Consider the following 19,673-nt stretch of genomic DNA (forward strand, 5'->3'; position numbering starts at 1 on the left):
ATTATCCTATAGAATAAATTTTAAAAAAAACTGAATAAGAATAGGAGATAGAATTTCACATTTCGATAACAGGTCTAGTTACTTTGTTGCAATAATGCTTTCACATTAAAAACATGTGAAGAAAACATTGTTTAGAACAAAATATAATCATACATTTTCATATAAGTTTGAAGACGCAAGATAAGTTTTCGCTTTCAGCAAAATCGGTGCTCGGAGATGAAAAACCTACCATAAAAAGAAAATGGCTGGCATATAGTTTTGAAGGTTACCACTAAAAGATAATCCCAATGTACGATCCGGTTGAAAATGTATAATATACTAGCGGGGGTACCCGGCGGTGCCCGGGTGTTTGGAGGTGTGTATGTAGGAGAGGGTGACCCTGTTTTAATATTATAAAAAAAACACGATGTTAAAAAAAATTGGAAAAACCACAACAAAGCAAAACGTCGAACGAACGTAAAAAAAAGGTGTAAAAGAGGATAAAAGTTTAGGTAGAAAGACAGGTTCCTGAAGCATCGAGGCTAAGGCGGAAAAAAAGATGCCCAACACGTTACCTCTACGCCAAAGATACATACACTTAATGACCGGCAAAATTAAACCTTTAAAAACACTTGCAGGTGGTTTAAACTAACGTCAACGTTTTCTAGGTCAAACATGACGTCATTGTCGTAGTAGCAGGAGGAAAGAAAATGAAAGAACGATTTTTTCAGCACTTTCCTTGTAGAAAATAGCCTAGTTTAGGGTGAAGGAATTAATGTTTTGGGCCAATTTTTCGATATTTGTCGTCCAAGATGTCGGGCTTTAAACTGATTCTAATATCGTGAAAATCCGTCGCCTCTGTCGAAAGTTTTTGTGAGACATACAAACACACACACAAACATTTTCGCTTATATATATATAGATTATGTTACTACTACTACTACTACTACTTCTACTACTACACCCACTAATAATTAAAAGAGGAAAATGAATACACACACATATATAAATATAAGCTATATGAGCGGGTGCTTGCATATAAAAGTTATACTTCTATTTCACTGTATGTTGTTAGTTTACTCTAATAATAAACCATATAGGCGCCTAAAATTGTTCCTTCATTTTCTCTCCTCCTGCGACTACGACAATGCCGTCATGTTTGACCTAAAAACGTTGACGTTAGTTTAAACCACCTGCAAGTGTTTTTAAAGGTTTAATTTTATTCGCTATTAAGTGTATATCCCTTTGGCGTAGAGGAAACGTGTCGAGGATTTTTTTTTCGCCTTAGACTTGATGCTTCGAGGTCGAGCCTGTATTTCTACGCCTTTTTCCCCTTTTTTTTACGTTTGTTCGACGTTATGCTTTTTTGGTTTTTCCAATTTTTTTTTTAATCGTGATTTTTTATTAAAACAGTCCTCCCCTTCACCATGCATACCTCCAAACACCCGGGAAACGCCGGGTACCCCCGCTAGTATATATATAAAAGTTAAATTGTCTATCTGTGTGTGAGTGTGTGTCTGTGTGTACATTTCGCTGTCAAATTACCCAGTCAATTTTCAGTCTACAGTCTCGAGGTTTGACATAAGGGGTATTGAGAGTTGGGAAATCTTTTTAATCGGTTTCCGGCCAGAAATTTGGCTGTCAATGGGTCAAAGTTCAACGATTTGACATTTGGAAACTCTATCAAGCTTCTCCGCTAACCGTTTTAAATGTTAGGGGGTCAAAATTGGAGTCAAAGTTTTTTAAACATTGATCTCTGCGGTCTCTATCAAATGATTAGACAACTTCTGGTCTAAACATTTGAAATTTTACATAAAGTGTATTCAGAAATAGGGCAAGCTTTTTAATCAGTTTGGGTCTAAAATTTATCTGCCAAGGTGTCAAAGTTCAATAGATTTGACCTTTGCGGTATCTAGCGAACTACTCAGCCAATTTTGGGTCTTAACATTTGAAATTTTATATAAAGGATATTCAGATATGCAGCAAGCATTTGACTCAGTTTTGGAGCGGAACTTTGGCTGCCAAAAGGTTAGAATTGAAAGAGTTGAACTTTCTACCAAATTCATCCGCCAATTTTGTGTATAAACACTTGCACTTTTAGATATTGGTAACATGGACATGGGCCAACCTTTTTATTTTGATTTCAGACCAATACAATAAACGGTTAGGGGTCAAAATCGGGGTCAAAGTTAAAAGAAAATTACCTCTGCGATCCCTACGAAATTACTCAGACATTTTTGGTGTAAACATTTGAAATTTTACATAAAATTTATTCACACGTAGGGCAAGTTATGAACAGTGCGTAGGGCCCGAGCAAAGCTGGGATGAACTACTAGTATATATATAAAAGTGAAAATCTGTGTGTGTGTGTGTGTGTGTGTGTGTGTGTGTGTGTGTGTGTGTGTGTGTGTGTGTGTGTGTGTGTGTGTGTGTGTGTGTGTGTGTGTCTGTGTGTGTGTGTGTGTGTGAAATACTTCAACATAATTGCAGCTTTTTGTGTAGAATTGTTGGATGTGCATAGTTATATTCCATACATACACAATTATCTTTATTAAATAACTTGTTTATCTTGAATATTTCAACTTTGTTATCAGTACCAAACGTTTCTGTAAAGACAACTAATACATATATTTTCTAATGCTTAAAAGGGACATCCTATGGAAGAAAAATCTGAAAGGAGCAAGGAAGTAGAAGCGGTAATATCACATTCGTAAGTACGATCTTTATTACTTAGTTCAATTTATATATATATATATATATATATATATATATATATATATATATATATATAATTTAAAGGAGATTAGAACAATAGTCTAAAGAGCTAAGTGTATTTTAATGTAACAGTGAAATTACTAGTTTAATTAAAATACAGGAAATAGAAAGTGCTCGTTGTAATTTAGATATTTAATAAGCTCGATAGTTAAATGTCCTAGAGCTAATTCAATATTAAGTAATGTGATTTACAATTTAAAATTCAAAAATTTAAAAAAAAAATTTTTAATTTAAAAATCAAATTTCAATCAAATTAAAAATCAGTTTCATAAGAAGGAACAATAACAAAATCAATTATCTGTACGATCGTTTCGGAAATCCGTGCTTTTTATTTGTGGTATACATGAAGTTATGTAGAACAATTATATATAGTTTTTTTGGTAAGCACGGTCTCCTCATCAGCAAATTTAGGAGGATTTTTATTGAATTTAAAAGACACCATAAATAAACCTAGCATTAAAAGTAAGGCAGATGAATCTGAAAAAATTGAAATAAAAGGTTTGGATTTAAAATTTATAAGAAAATTAATATGGGTTAGAGATAGAAATGAGTAGAAAAAAATATGTATTTTTGAATTTACATAATAAATTTTATTTAAAAATATATAGAGATAGTTACCTTTTAGTTTTTCTTTTTTTGAAATCAGGAACTGTGTTTAAAGTAGTCATTTAGATGTTTGCTATAGCTTTTTATTTTATTGAATGATGAATTTTAAAAGGGCGACGCTCGTGCAATAAATTGTTTCCGTTAGCGTATTTTTGATTTAAAGACGCTACAGTTTATATATATAGAGAGAATATTTGTTTTACAAGTTTTTAAGGGGAGATTTTTTTTAATAAATTAAGTTAGACCAATTACCTCCCTTAGACCCGTAAAACAAATAATAAATAAAGTCAATAACACATGACAATTATCTCCCCTTAAAAACTTGTAAAACAAATATTTTTTTAAAATTTTTGAATTTTAAATTGTAAATCACATTCATTAATATATATATATATATATATATATATATATATATATATATATATATATATATATATATATACTGGACTACCAGTGACTCGCTGGGTCAGTATATTATATTAGCTATGGAGTTAATGTATGAGCGTGACACTTGTGACGTAAAGAAAATAGTTTTCTGTGACATAACAGAAACGTTTCTATGAAAGTATATTAAAAATAAAAGTTAGAAAGGGTGTCAGTCGCTGGATTGAACTTATTTCCCCCCTATTATTTGCATATATTTATGTAGTGAAAATTGTTTGAATAAAATTAATTCATTAGTTAGTTAGTTAGTAGATGGAATTAATAATTTTATAATTTACATAAAAATTAATAATTTTATTATATCATAATTAGGATCATTTAATTGTTTCTAACTCAACAATAAACAACAACATATGCAAATAATAAATAAAATATTTATCAATATTCAAATTTTATTTTTAGCTGCAATATTTTAAGTCTAAAAAATTTTTATTTTTTACTTTACTAGAATATCTTGTTCTTTACTTTTCCAGGTTGAATTTCTTGTCCTTTACTTTTCCAGGTTTAATAAAATCTTAAGAATATTACTTTTCATGCGCGCATTTTTCCATATAATCCATGATTTTTCTAGGCATTGCTATTGTATTAATATATAAATTTATAATATTTATTAATGATTGTCCAAAAAAATTAGCTCTCAAACACACATTTATGCAATATTTATCATTCAGTCACAGTAGTTCCGAGCCAGGGTCTCTACCGAGACTGCGGTTCATGAATTCGTGATCTGTATAGAGCGTAAACTAAAAAAAAAAGAAGATGGCACTCGGTGTCTTTTTAGATATCGTTGGAGCTTTTGACAAGATACCCTTCCGTAGTATTTTCAAGTCGCTACGAGAACTCAATGCGCCACCAGTACTCATCCGATAGATTGAGTATATGGTGAGGCACAGAACAGTTCAAGTAGAACTACTGAGGGCAACTGTTAAAAGGGAAGTAGTTAAATGAAACCCCCAAAGTGGGATTTTATCACCTTTACTATGGAACTGTATGCTGAATCCTCTTTTAAAGGAGTTTAAAAATAGGAATATTTATGCCCAGGCTGATGCTGATGACATCGCAGTGCTGGTTGCGGGTTCAAAAGCATCATTGGTCAGACGCATTGCCAAAATGGGACTACATTTTTCATGAAACGTGATAACGAAAAATTTGAGTTCATTCAAAGAATATGTATATCATAGAATTCACTAATATTTTTAATCGATAAATTCACCATTTTTTGCTATAAAATCATAAGGAGAGGTAAAAAAAAGTTAGTTATTAAAAAAAAGTTCGTTTTTTTTTTAATTATAAAAAAACCATACACAGGATTGAACCTAAAATCTTTCCACCAACCCCCGGTACTCTAACCGTTACGCTAACATGTCATATTGGCAAAGTCGCAGTAAAAAATATTTATATACAAAAAAAGTTATGCAAAATAAAAAAAAGCGTTAGTCACTTATGTACTTACTCTCCTGTTTGTGAACCCACATATTTTGTTATAACTTTTTTTCTACTGAACCAATTTTCGAAATTTTTTTAGCTAATGAGGTGTTCTATCCAACTATATAACATGTTTGAAATTAGGTTGCGAACGGAATTAGTGGTGGGGGTTTGAATGTGTCTCGATTCATTCAATTTCGGACTTAAGCATATATTCAACCACTATCGTGGTTGAATGATATATATATATATATATATATATATATATATATATATATGCTCACACATACGCGCAAATGCATATATATATATATATATATATAACCTACTTTTACCAGGCTTATACACACACACACACACATATATATATATATATATATATATATATATATATATATATATATTTATATATATATATAAAAGCGAAAATGTATGTGTGTATGTATGTATGTATGTATGTATGTATGTATGTATGTAAGTGTGTTCGCTTTTTCTCGATGTCTACAAAAGGTTTTTTTCAGAGAAGCGGTCGGTCGGTTTACAACTTCTTAAAACATTTTATATCACATAGAAATCGTAATATCTCACAGTTAACTACGGAGCTCGCCTATCTATTTAATTTTCTCGACTTCGGGAAGATAAATATTCAATATTTGCCGCTCGCCGCATGTGGGTTAGAAAAATCCCGCAGTAAATGAAATACTAATGCCGCACTCAAACTCATTAAAACGGGCACCTGCAAAATCCAAGTAAGTAAATAAATTCAAACTTGTTTCCATTAGCATCTTGCGGTGGGACAATGATTAACGTCACACGTTTTTTTTTCACAACTTTGCCTCAACGGTTCGGGTTAGATCCTTACCTACAAAAACATTTTTACCCCCCCTCCTCCACACACACGTCCAAACACCCGGGTAACGCCGGCTACCCCTCGCTAGTCTATATATATATAAAATCGAAAATGTATGTATGTATGTATGTGTGTATGTTTGTGTGTCTGCTAAAAACTTTTTACAAACAGAAAGAAATTCACAAACTTGGTCTCATATGAAAGCCTCACCCTCCAGACGACAAATATCAAAAAATTGGCCCATCAGAAGTGCGTCAACTGATCGATTTTCTGCATTGGGGGGGGGGGGCAAAAGTGACCTTTTAATGTTAAACATTACATATTTTAAATCGATTTATAACTGCCCCCCCCCAAAAAAAACGGGTGCAACTCTTCTACATAAAGTGTACACGGGGCCATTTATTTCGCGTCAACTTGTATTTAAAACCCACTGATTCATGTCACGTGATCTTGACGTCAGCAAGCTCTAATGGCAGTCTGAATTTAAACAACATTGTTGTTATCGGTAAAAATATGTAACGCTCACACAAGCTAAACTATGAACTTCTACGCTATGTCAACGTTACGAAAGGTATTAGCATGTTAAAAATAGTTAGATACGATAGTTAAACGAAAAATAACAAGCCAAAAATGTGAAGTAAAAAAAAATACGCTTACAAAAAATATTAACGATCGAAGTTTTTACAAAAAAAACAAGCCCAGACGCCATTTTCTTTCAGAGTAACACTCTTTAGAGTAAAAAAGACGAAGTGAGAGAGAGTGAGGGAGAGAGAGAGACGCAAACAGAGAGAGATAGATAGAGATAGATAGAGAGAGAGAAAGAGAGAGAGAGAGATGTCTAGACAGAAAACGAGAAAAACGTTAAATTTTACACCCCGAAATCGAAAATTTTCGACAGGGGGGTCAACAAATACGGGTTTTTCGTAACGATGACCGATTCTAAGCATGCGTCAGATAACGTCATGACGTCGTGACCTGATTTACTTTAAATGGTGGAAAAACCGAACAAATTTCATATACGTCGCGTTAGCTCAGATAGTTAAGACCTTTGGTTCTTTATCTAACCGTTTTGGGTTCGAATCGTGGTGTGAGAATTTTTTTCGACTTTTTAAATTTAAATATTGAAGCCTATATTATTTAAGCCATTTTTCACGTAACATTCGTTTTCCGTTTTTTTTGTTTGTTTTTTTTAACTTCGCTTATTCTTAGCGACACCCCAAAACACCCGGGTACCCACCGATTTTTTAAATTTTAATATCGAAACAAGCTTATTTGAGCCATTTTTCACGCGTTTGTTTCTGTTTTCATCGTTCGTTTGCCTTGCATAAGTTTTTTGTGTGTGCTTTTTCGATGTTTTGATTGCCCCCCCCCGCTTAATTAAAACGTTGTTTTCTTTTCTTACTTCGCTTATAACAATACTTACATCGTCATCGTCGTCGTCGTAACGCTCGACGACTTTCAAACATCTTTCACTTACTTCGCTTATAACAATGTTTCCGGGCGCGCACCTGTCAATTTGGTTAAATTCAAACATCTTTCACTAATTCATTCTGGCTGGCCGATTTTATTTTCAAACTTGGCCTCAAGGCTTCGGCTTCGATACTACCCCCTTGTATCTTTTTTATTTAACACAACACACACCTACAAACACCCGGGCAACGCTGGGTACTCCTCGCTTGTCTATAAATATAAAAGCGAAAATGTATGTATGTATGTATGTATGTACGCTTTTCCTCGATGTCCACAAAAGGCTTATTTCAGAGAAGCGGTCGCTCGGTTCATAACTTCTTAAAACTTTTTATATCATCTATAAATTGCAATATCTCAGAGTTAACTACGGAGCTCGCCTGTCTATTTAATTTTATTGACTTTCAAACGTTAATTATTCGACATTTCCCGATCGCATTACATTCGGTTTTCGGTATGAAAAAAAGCGAAACTCGACTCTAATCACAGCCCCCCCACTTTGGCGGCGCGGTGGACAGGATCGAGGTGTAGTGTCTGTTCCGACAGATGCTGCAGGCTGGGACTAGCAAGGACCGTGTGTGGGGGTAGCCCCACGTGTCTGACCTTGGTCAATGTGGAGGCGGCCCTTCATACCAGCAGTTGCTGTCCGGCTCCCATTTCCCACCTCTCAGGAGCTGGTCCCCCTTTCCCTCCCCCCTCCCTCCATCTCCAAATTAAAAAACGGCCTTGTGCCTAATTTGCTCAGTGAGGAAGCAAATAAATACAACAGGCTCCCCCCGCTTCGGTGGCACGGGGGACGGGATCAAGGTGTAGTATCTGTTCTGACAGATGCTGCAAGCAAAGACCATATGGGGGGTAACACCACATATCTGACCTTGGTCAATGTAGGGGCAACCCTACAGACTAAATTACTATCCAGCTCCCATTTCCAACTTCTCGGGAGCTGGCCCCCTTTCCCCCCCCTCCCTCTCTCTCCACATTAAAAAACAGCCTTGTGCCTAATTTGCTCATGGGGAAGCAAATAAATACAACAGGCTCCCCCCCCCGCTTCGGCAGCATGGAGGACAAGATCAAAGTATAGTATCTGTTCCGACAGATACTGCAAGCACAGACCATATGTGGGGGTAACCCCACATATCTGACCTTGGTCGGTGTAGAGATCACCCTAAAGACCAACAGTTACTATCCAGCTCCCATTTTCCACCTCTCAGGAGCTGGTCCCCCTTCCCCCTTCCTCTCTCTCCACATTAAAAAACTGCCTTGATCTAATTTCCTCAGTGGGGAAGCAAATAAATACCTACTGGCCGCGCGCCCTCCGAGGCCCGGGCGACAAGATCAAAGTGTAGTATCTGTTCCGGCAGATACTGCACTTAAGATAATTTGTACCAGTCAATGGAGGGGAAACCCTCTATACTGGGACAATTATTATTTTTGGTAACCAGAGTAACCCCTTTTAGGGGAGCTGGTTTTTACCTCACATTAAAAACGGCCTTGTGCCTAATTTGCTCAGTGGGGGAGCAAATAAATACCATCTGTTCCGGCAGATACTGCAAGCTATGACTAGCTATGACTAGCAAAGACCATATGTGGGGGCAACCCAACATATCTGACCAGTCAAGTCAAGGATTCGTCACTTGACACTCAGCCCAACAGGTGAAGGGCCGGGAATCGGCCCAGCACCTGTTGGACTGAGGTACACCGCCTGGGTAATACCTAGGAGGTCCACCCTCCCAGGCCTTGCCACCGGGCTTTCCGGTGGGGCAAGTTTATTGCTTGCTGCCTGAGGCGCCCCGACCGGGGAATGCCGACGGGGTTACTCAGGCAATTTTTAAAATTGCAGGAGTGCCCCTCCTTTAGGGGAGCCTGCGGGGTTCCCACTTTCCGGCCTTGTGCCACATAATGCTGATGTGGGCAGCATTTAAATAAAAACCCCACATGCCTGACCTTTAACCAGCTCCCATTTCCCACCTCTCGGGAGCTGGTCCCCTTTTTCCCTTCCCCCTCCCTTCACTCCTCACATTAAAAATTGGCCTTGTGCCTAATTTGCTCTGTGGGGGAGCAAATAAATACCATCTGTTCCGGCAGATGCTGCACTTAAGATAATTTGTACCAGTCAATGGAGGGGAAACCCTCTATACTGGGACAATTATTATTTTTGGTAACCAGAGTGCCCCCTTTTTGCCTACTTTTAGGGGAGCTGGTTTTTACCTCACATTAAAAACGGCCTTGTGCCTAATTTGCTCAGTGGGGGAGCAAATAAATACCATCTGTTCCGGCAGATACTGCAGCTATGACTAGCTATGACTAGCAAAGACCAGATGTGGGGGCAACCCCACATGCCTGACCTTTAACCAGCTCCCATTTCCCACCTCTCGGGAGCTGGTCCCCTCTTTCCCTTCCCCCTCCCTTCACTCCTCACATTAAAAATTGGCCTTGTGCCTAATTTGCTCGGTGGGGGAGCAAATAAATACCATCTGTTCCGGCAGATACTGCAAGCTATGACTAGCTATGACTAGCAAAGACCAGATGTGGGGGCAACCCCACATGCCTGACCTTTAACCAGCTCCCATTTCCCACCTCTCGGGAGCTGGTCCCCTTTTCCCTTCCCCCTCCCTTCACTCCTCACATTAAAAATTGGCCTTGTGCCTAATTTGCTCGGTGGGGGAGCAAATAAATACCATCTGTTCCGGCAGATGCTGCAGGCAGGGACCAGATGTGGGGGCAACCCCACATGCCTGACCTTTAACCAGCTCCCATTTCCCACCTCTCGGGAGCTGGTCCCCTTTTCCCCTTCCCCCTCCCTTCACTCCTCACATTAAAAATCGGCCTTGTGCCTAATTTGCTCGGTGGGGGAGCAAATAAATACCATCTGTTCCGATAGATACTGCAAGCAAAGACCAGATGTGGGAGCAACCCCACATACCTGACCTTTAACCAGCTCCCATTTCCCACCTCTCGGGAGCTGGTCCCCTTTTTTCCCTCCCCCCCCACCCCCTTCACTCCTCACATGAAAAATTGGCCTTGTGCCGAATTTGCTCGGTGGGGGAACAAATAAATATCTACTGGCCGCGCGCCCTCTGGGGCCCGGGCAACAAGATCAAAGTGTAGTATCTGTTCCGACAGATACTGCAAGCAAAGACCAGCACAGACCATATGTAGGGGTAACCCCACATATCTGACCTTGGTCAATGTAGGGGCAACACTTCATACCAACAGTGCTAATCCAGCTCCCATTTCCCACCTCTCGGGAGCTGGTCCCCCTTTTCCCTCCCCCTCCCTCTCTCTCCACATTAAAAAACCGCCTTGTGCCTAATTTGCTCAGTGGGGAAGCAAATAGATAAATACTGCAAGCAAAGACCAGATGTGGGGGCAACTCCACATACCTGACCTTTAACCAGCTCCCATTTCCCACCTCTCGGGAGCTGGTCCCCTTTTTCCCTTCTCCCCTCCCTTCACTCCTCACATTAAAAATTGGCCTTGTGCCTAATTTGCTCGGTGGGGGAGCAAATAAATACCCACTGGCCGAAAGCCAGTTGTCTCTAGAGAGCTAAGTGACGTTTGGTCAATGTCGACTTCGTCATATCAGACGGTAGCTTTCATTTCGAGACGAGACACTCCCCCTAATAAACAGGGAGCTGGTTTTCCCCGAACTTAGTTAAAAACAACAAACCGATTTATTGATCTCATTAAAAACTGTCCCGCAGAAAATGGTAACTGCTGAATAGCTATCGCCGCCACGTCAATAACTCGTCAAAAACGCGCACCTGTTTTTTTCTGCGCGCCAAGGCTTCGTATTTTTCTAACTCGTAAACAAACGGGCACCTGCTTTTTTTTCACACTTTACTATTTTCCAACTGCGCGTCAAGGCTTCGTTTTTTTTTACACACACACCTACAAACACCCGGACAACACCGGGTACCCCTAGCTAGTCTATATATATAAAAGCAAAAATGTGTGTATGTATGTTCGCTTTTTGTGTATGTGCAAGAAAGGCTATTTTCAGGCGCATTCTCGAGGCCGTCGCTCATTTTTAAAACTTTTTATATCGCATCTAAATCATAATATCTACGACTTAACAACGGTGGTCGTCTCTCTATTTAATTTGCCCGACTTTTAAACGTTAATTATTCGATCGGATCGGATTGGCATGTATTACACTTGGTTTTCGATATAAAAAAAAGCGAAACTCGATTCTAATAACAGGTCTCAGGCCAGTGGTCTCTAGAGAGCTAAGTGACGTTTGGTCAATGTCGACTTCGTCATATCAGATGGTAGCTTTCATTTCGAGATGAAACACTCCCCCTAATAAACAGGGAGCTGGTTTTCCCCAAACTTAGTTAAAAGCAAACAAACCGATTAATTTATTTATTTATTTAATAAATTGTCCTGCAGAAAATGGTAACTGCTGAATAGCTATCGCCGTCACGTCAATAACTCGTCAAAAACGCGCACATGTTTTTTTCACACTTTACTATTTTCCAACTGCGCGTCAAGGCTTCGTTTATTTTTCTTTTCATTTACACCAAAAACACACACACCTACAAACACCCGGGCAACGCCGGGTACCACTCACTAGTATATATGTAAAAGCGAAAATGTATGTATGTATGTGTGTATGTTTGTGTGTCTGCTAAAAACTTTCGACAGACCGAATAAAAATTCAGAAACTCGGTATCACATTGAAGCTCCATCCTTCGCCCGAAAAATATCGAAAAATTGGCAAAAAGACGTTAATTTTTTGACCCCGAAATCGATAATTTTCGACGGGGGGGGAGTCAACAAGCATGGTCCTCTCGTGACGACGACCGGTTCTACGCATGCGTCAGATGACGTCATGACCTGATTTACTTTAAGTAGTTTAAGAACTGACTAAATTTCAGGTACATCGCTTTAGCTCGGTTGGTTGGTTCGTTCTCTAAACTTTTTGGGTTCGAATCGCGGTGTGAGATGTCTTCTTTTTTTTCGATTTTTTAAATTTAAATATTGAACCAGTGTTATTTAAGCAATTTTTCACGTAACGTTTGTTTTTCTGTTTTTTTTTTTACTTCACTTATTCTTAGCGACACCCAAAAACACCCGGGTATCCACCGATTTTAATATCGAAACAGGCTAATTTAAGCCATTTTCACGTGTTTTTTTTTTTGTTTTAACGTTCGTTTTTCTGTTTTCTCTTTTGTTTTTTCGATTTTTACATTTAACATCGTTCGTTTGCATTCCGTTAGTTTTTTTTGTGTGTTTTTTTCGATGTTTGGATTATCGCTTAAGTTTTAACGTTCGTTTTTATGTTTTCTTTTTTACTTAGCTTATAACAAACAAACCTGGTCATTGACCTCATTTGCTGAATAGCTATTGCCTACGTCGTTGTCGTCATCGTAACGCTCTACGACTTCCGTGCGGGCACCTGTCGATTTTTCAGTAACTCATTCTGGCTGGCCGAACGGTTCATGTTTTTTCACATTTTATTTTCAAACTTCGCCACAGGGCTTAGAGTTTGATCCTACCCTCTCCCGGTTTCTTTTTTATTTAAGAGTGGACACACCTCCAAACACCTGGGCAACGCCGGGTACCCCCGCTAGTATATATATATATATGTATATATATATATTATATATATATATATATATATATATATATATATATATATATAAAACCTACTTTTACTGGGCTTTTGCACCAACAACCAGGAAACACAACATTATTAGAAACTTAACCAATCGAGCACTTGCCATTTGCTATCCTTCTTATATATATTCTGAAATTGATAATACTAAAAGGATTTTCATTATGAATGGGTATCTGCCTCCATTGGTCAACAAAGTTATCAACAAGTAAATAGCATCCTTTTCTGAGCAACCTAAATATAGTCCATCCGGATTTCTGGTATACTTCAAGTTACCTATGATTGGACCTGAAAGCCACTTCTAATTTTTTGTTTTATCCCCCCGAATTACTTTTTTTTACAAAGTGCGCTTTTCCCTTTTTTCACAAGGATGAATTGCCTATCTCGCAGTCAAGAAATGTTGTTTACAAATGTCAATATCGGTGTGGTCCCGTCTATATAGGCAAAACATCCCAGCGTCTTCAGGTTAGAATGGCCCAGCATGTGCCTCATTGTATCCGGGATCATCAGCTTATTTCCAGGGGTTCCCAATTAGTAGAATCGGCTATTGGATAATACTTAGAAGATAAAAAGAACTGTGATTCTACATTCTCTCCAGAGTGTTTTTCTGTTTTGCATGGAGGACATACTAAGTTCCACCTGTCTGTCCTCGAGGTACTTGCCATCAGTTTTAGCCCCCCCCCTACTTTCGATTACAGTTGGAATTGTTTGGGGACACATTTCATCTAAATTTCTTTTTCGTTTCTATTCATTTGACAGATTAGTATTTCTACAAAAAAGTTTCTTTTCCTTTGAAAAGTTTGTCTCACGAAAAGCGCTTCGGCTTTTAAGACATTTCGTGGTTCTTTTAATCAACTTATTTATTTTATAAATTTTATAATCAACTTATTTATTTAAGACTAAACTTGTTTCCTTCAATAATTACAAGAAACCTTCTCTGCTACCAATAGCAATGGGCAAGGACTCTTTATCTGAAAGTACATCTTTAAACTCCTCTGCCTAACATTCACAGCAAGCACGAGTTGGAGCAATTACAGTTTGAGTATTGCCAGGACCGCTGCGAAGAAGGTAGGTTCTCTCTACCGTGCTATAAAGCTACTAACGCCCGAAAGTATCCTATACCTCTATAAGGCCACCATTCGCCCATGTATGGAGTATTGTTGTCATATTTGGGCTGGTGCATTTGCTATTAGTCTATCGCTCCTAAACAAGGTTCAAAAGAGAGTCGCCAACCTGATAGGTCCTAAACTGTCATCTAAACTTCAGCCTCTGTCCCATCGACGAAATGTTGCATCCCTTTGCCTGTTCTATAAGTATTTAAACGGCGAATGTACTGACGAACTGCAAGCACTTGTGCTCCCTCCACGTAAACATCCCCGACATACCTGACAAGCAGTCAAATACCACCCCTTCACAGTAGAGATCTCTAGATGTCAGAGAGCGTTCTACTCCAGTAGTTTCTTCTCCAGAACAGCTAGACTTTGGAATCAGTATATATATATATATATATATATATATATATATATATATATATATATATATATATATATATATTAAACAATATAATAATACTGGGGTCAGTTCCGTTATTCTTAATTGAGATATTTTTTATAGTTTCAACATATATAATTAAAGAAAAAAGTGTGTAAAGAAACAGAAACTAAAATATTTTCTCTATTTCAATTCAATGTTTAAAAAAACACAAATACAAGAAATGGGGGTAAATATGGGGTGGAGTAGAAAAAGTTATCTTTCGGCCGAAAGTTTTCAAAATGAATGTCGGCAACATGGGAAGGGGTAACATCGTTTAAAAACCTGATCAGAAACAATAAATTACTAGCGAGGATAGAAAAAAAATTAAATAAGGGAAAATGGAAAAAAGAAAACAATTTCATCAAACACCCATGAGTTCCAAATTATGGCTATGTTATTTTCTCTTTACAAAGACACTATTGGCTACAATTAAGAGATACCCCCAACGAGAATTTTTAAGTGGACTCGGGATCTCTGCCAGTTGCAGTAAACTTGCTCAGATGTGATGAAGCAACAATTTTATGGTTACCTGTTTAATCCCTTCCTCATGCCATGGAGATGTGCAGTGCATTCCTAAAGAGGTTATTGTGCTACTTTGTTCAGAACGAAGATGACCATATAGAACCTGTGTGGAGGTTTGTGTGCTGCAGCCGCCAACGTATCAACACCTGCTACGTCACCCCTCTCCCATTGCTATAGGACTTGTTCTATAGCTGACCAAGAAACTCTGCAATACCACGACTTGGGAGTAAATTTAAAGTGAAGAGAGAACTATCGCAGTGGTTCAACACTTTCTTGCTTGGAACAAAAGGGGAGAATTCTTGATCAAATGACAAAATAGACAGGATGATTTTAGATTGTTCGAAGTGCAAGAGTTGCTAGAAACTCACGAGAGTTTGACCAAAAACTACGGACGTCATTTCGCACACGGCTTGATCATTTGCATGCAATTTTTATACATGCGTCCGCACTCTGTTACATCATCCTGTAAGTGGTTCACACTTACATGAATCTAACACAGTATTGCTAATCCGTACCCATGATTCATAGTTGTGTATCCTTATTTTGTCCTTATTGTTTTATGATGTATCAATATTTTTCCCGCTTCAACATTTATTTCTTCTAATACACAGTGATCGAAAAAATATCCCACCAAATATGTTACAAGCTGGGAGAAGCTAAGTCGACCCTAGAATAGCGCTTCGCTTTACGCTGTCGGTAACACACAAAAAATAAGCAAACAAAAAGAGATGAAGTGTGTCGGTCGCAGATTTGCATCCTAGAGTGACACGTTGTCTGAGATTCGTAAATGATTCTCATTTAACCTTGAACAATCCGAACACAAAGCAAGAATGACGAATGACACAACACGTGGATAAGATATCATAAGGTTCTTATTAAACACACAATTGCAATTTGATGCAACACCTGAATGGGTCGAGGTGACTTCGAGACAATGAGAAAACAAGCAACAAAAACAAAAAAAAATAAATAAAACATATATTCCGGATGTTCTTACAGGTAGCTTCCCTTAGATACGACTGCCTATTAGGTTTTAAGAAGTCAACTGAAACGGATTTGGAATAGACATTTTCCTTCTCATTAAAAAAATATTTGAATATTAAAAACGTTCTTACATTGACAAAAATATTGTAAAATGAAGTTATAATTGTAGTGACAATCTTGTAAAAATTATTAAAAAACGTAATGGGGAAAATATTAAATAACGAAGAAGAATCCAACATAAATGAACTCAAATTTACAAGAGTTTGTACTTGTTTAAATAAATAAAAATGCCCACTTAAGCGCAATTGTTTGATCACATTCTTAGTGTATAAAACAACAATCACCTCTAAGGAAAACCCAAATATTAATATATGATAATACATTCAAAGAGAGATTTCCCGGTAATAAATGTTCTTTCAATAATCTCAACTATAAAAATAGGACATCGCTCGCTACATGCAGAATTTAAAAGAGCAAAACCTGACACTGTCACATTTTTGGACACAAGAAAGGTGGACCTGTAAATTCACACTTGTCCGTTCCTCCGTTCATCTGTCTGCACTTTTCTCAATAACTACACCTTGGAATTTTTTTTAATTTTGCACAAACATTAAACATGATATTAGTAAAAAAGTAACAGAACGGATTTTCTGGTGAAACTTCGGTTGCACGCCACTGGTAGCTTTCGGGTTAAAATGGCTAAAATTGACACCTTTTGCTTATTAAAAGAATTGATGCCTTGGATTTTTATAAAACTTTCTGAAAAGTTGTAACTAACGGATTTTTATATAATTTTGTTTGTCTATACTTCGCGATAACTCTTGGGTGTGTCCCAGGGGCTCTTTTAGGGCTAATAAAAACACTCCATTTTTGGGACTATTTTACCATATTTGAAGAACATTTTCTGTGGATGTCTATTTAGCTGTTTTGCATGGTGCTGAACTCAAATTTAAATATGTAAAGGCCTTGGTAACTTTTGGGGCTAAATGGGGGCGAGAATATGATGAATTTAGTCATTTCTTTTTCCATGGTGCATAACTCGAATTTACATTTAAGTTAAGGCTTAAAACTGCACCGTTTGTTTATTTTCACCTGGATTTTACATCTCCGGGGACATTTGGGGCTAAATTAGGATGAGAGCCAATGCTGAATTTAGTCATTTTTTATGCCTCGTTCACTGTGCACTGACGGGGGACCATGCATGCTTCACTTGTTATTTATTTATTTGTGTTATTTTATTTATTTATTTATTTATTAATTTGTGTTATTTTATTTATTTATTTGTATGTGTTATTTTATTTATTTATTTGTGTTATTTTATTTATTTATTTGTTTGTGTTATTTTATTTATTTATTTGTTTGTGTTATTTTATTTATTTATTTGTTTGTGTTATTTTATTTATTTATTTATTTGTGTTATTTTATTTATTTATTTGTTTGTGTTATTTTATTTATTTATTTGTTTGTGTTATTTTATTTATTTATTTGTTTGTGTTATTTTATTTATTTATTTGTTTGTGTTATTTTATTTATTTATTTATTTGTGTTATTTTATTTATTTATTTATTTGTGTTATTTTATTTATTTATTTGTTTGTGTTATTTTATTTATTTATTTGTTTGTGTTATTTTATTTATTTATTTATTTATTTGTGTTATTTTATTTATTTATTTGTTTGTGTTATTTTATTTATTTATTTGTTTGTGTTATTTTATTTATTTATTTGTTTGTGTTATTTTATTTATTTATTTGTTTGTGTTATTTTATTTATTTATTTATTTGTGTTATTTTATTTATTTATTTGTTTGTGTTATTTTATTTATTTATTTGTTTGTGTTATTTTATTTATTTATTTATTTGTGTTATTTTATTTATTTATTTATTTGTGTTATTTTATTTATTTATTTGTTTGTGTTATTTTATTTATTTATTTGTTTGTGTTATTTTATTTATTTATTTGTTTGTGTTATTTTATTTATTTATTTATTTATTTGTGTTATTTTATTTATTTATTTGTTTGTGTTATTTTATTTATTTATTTATTTGTGTTATTTTATTTATTTATTTGTTTGTGTTATTTTATTTATTTATTTATTTATTTGTGTTATTTTATTTATTTATTTGTTTGTGTTATTTTATTTATTTATTTATTTGTGTTATTTTATTTATTTATTTATTTGTTTATTTATTTGTTTATTTATGTATTTATTTGTGTCATTTTATTTATTTATTTGTTTGTGTTATTTAATTTATTTATTTATTTGTTTGTGTTATTTAATTTATTTATTTTATTTATTTGTTTGTGTTATTTGATTTATTATATTATGTATTTGTGTTATTTTATTTATTTATTTATTTATTTGTTTGTTTGTGTTATTTTATTTATTTATTTGTATTATTTTATTTCTTTATTAATTTGTGTTATTTTATTTATTTATTTATTTGTTTGTGTGATTTTATTTATTTGTGTTATTTTATTTATTTATTTGTGTTATTTTATTTATTTATTTGTTTATTTATGTATTTATTTGTGTTATTTTATTTATTTATTTGTTTGTGTTATTTTATTTATTAATTTGTTTGTGTTATTTAATTAATTTATTTTATTTATTTGTTTGTGTTATTTTATTTATTTATTTGTGTTATTTTATTTATTTATTTGTTTATTTTTTGTGTTATTTTATTTATTTATTTTTATTAATTTATTTTTTTATTTTTTTATTTGTTTGTGTTATTTTATTTATTTATTTATTTATTTGTCTGTGTTATTTTATTTATTTATTTGTTTGTGTTATTTTATTTATTTATTTATATATTTGTTTGTGTTATGTTATTTATTTAATGATTTGTGTTATTTTATTTATTTATTATATTTATTTGTTTGTGTTATTTTATTTATTTATTTGTGTTATTTTATTTATTTATTTGTTTATTTATGTATTTATTTGTGTTATTTTATTTATTTATTTGTTTGTGTTATTTTATTTATTAATTTGTTTGTGTTATTTAATTAATTTAATTTTATTTATTTGTTTGTGTTATTTATTTATTTATTTGTGTTATTTTATTTATTTATTTGTTTATTTTTTGTGTTATTTTATTTATTTATTTTTATTAATTTATTTATTTATTTTTTTATTTGTTTGTGTTATTTTATTTATTTATTTATTTATTTGTCTGTGTTATTTTATTTATTTATTTGTTTGTGTTATTTTATTTATTTATTTATATATTTGTTTGTGTTATGTTATTTATTTAATGATTTGTGTTATTTTATTTATTTATTATATTTATTTGTTTGTGTTATTTTATTTATTTATTTGTGTTATTTTATTTATTTATTTGTTTGTGTTATTTTATTTATTTGTGTTATTTTATTTATTTATTTATTTATTTATTTATTTATTTATTTGTGTTATATTATTTATTTATTTATTTGTTTGTTTGTGTTATTTATTTATTTATTTA

The 19,673-nt window shown here is 34.5% G+C and overlaps 1 protein-coding gene across 7 annotated transcripts in view; it reads left to right on the forward strand.

The window, feature by feature from the left end:
- LOC145269474 (uncharacterized) overlaps nucleotides 1-19,673 on the forward strand; it is a 57,646-nt gene that overhangs the window by 8,196 nt on the left and 29,777 nt on the right. For 6 of the 7 annotated variants that reach the window (XR_013865067.1, XM_080125185.1, XM_080125184.1 and 3 more), the window contains exon 2: nucleotides 2,628-2,689. The exons of the other annotated variant lie outside the window; for it this stretch is intronic. Coding sequence is in view for 5 of the 6 variants with exons in the window: in XM_080125184.1 (XP_079981310.1) it covers nucleotides 2,628-2,689 (62 nt within the window). In the remaining variant the exon portion in view is untranslated. The remainder of the gene's footprint in view (nucleotides 1-2,627; nucleotides 2,690-19,673) is intronic. 7 annotated transcript variants of the gene reach the window in all.

Source organism: Euprymna scolopes, chromosome 45 (genome assembly GCF_053919585.1).
Source record: "Euprymna scolopes isolate OS-2025 chromosome 45, ASM5391958v1, whole genome shotgun sequence".
Taxonomy (NCBI): Eukaryota; Metazoa; Mollusca; class Cephalopoda; order Sepiida; family Sepiolidae; genus Euprymna; species Euprymna scolopes.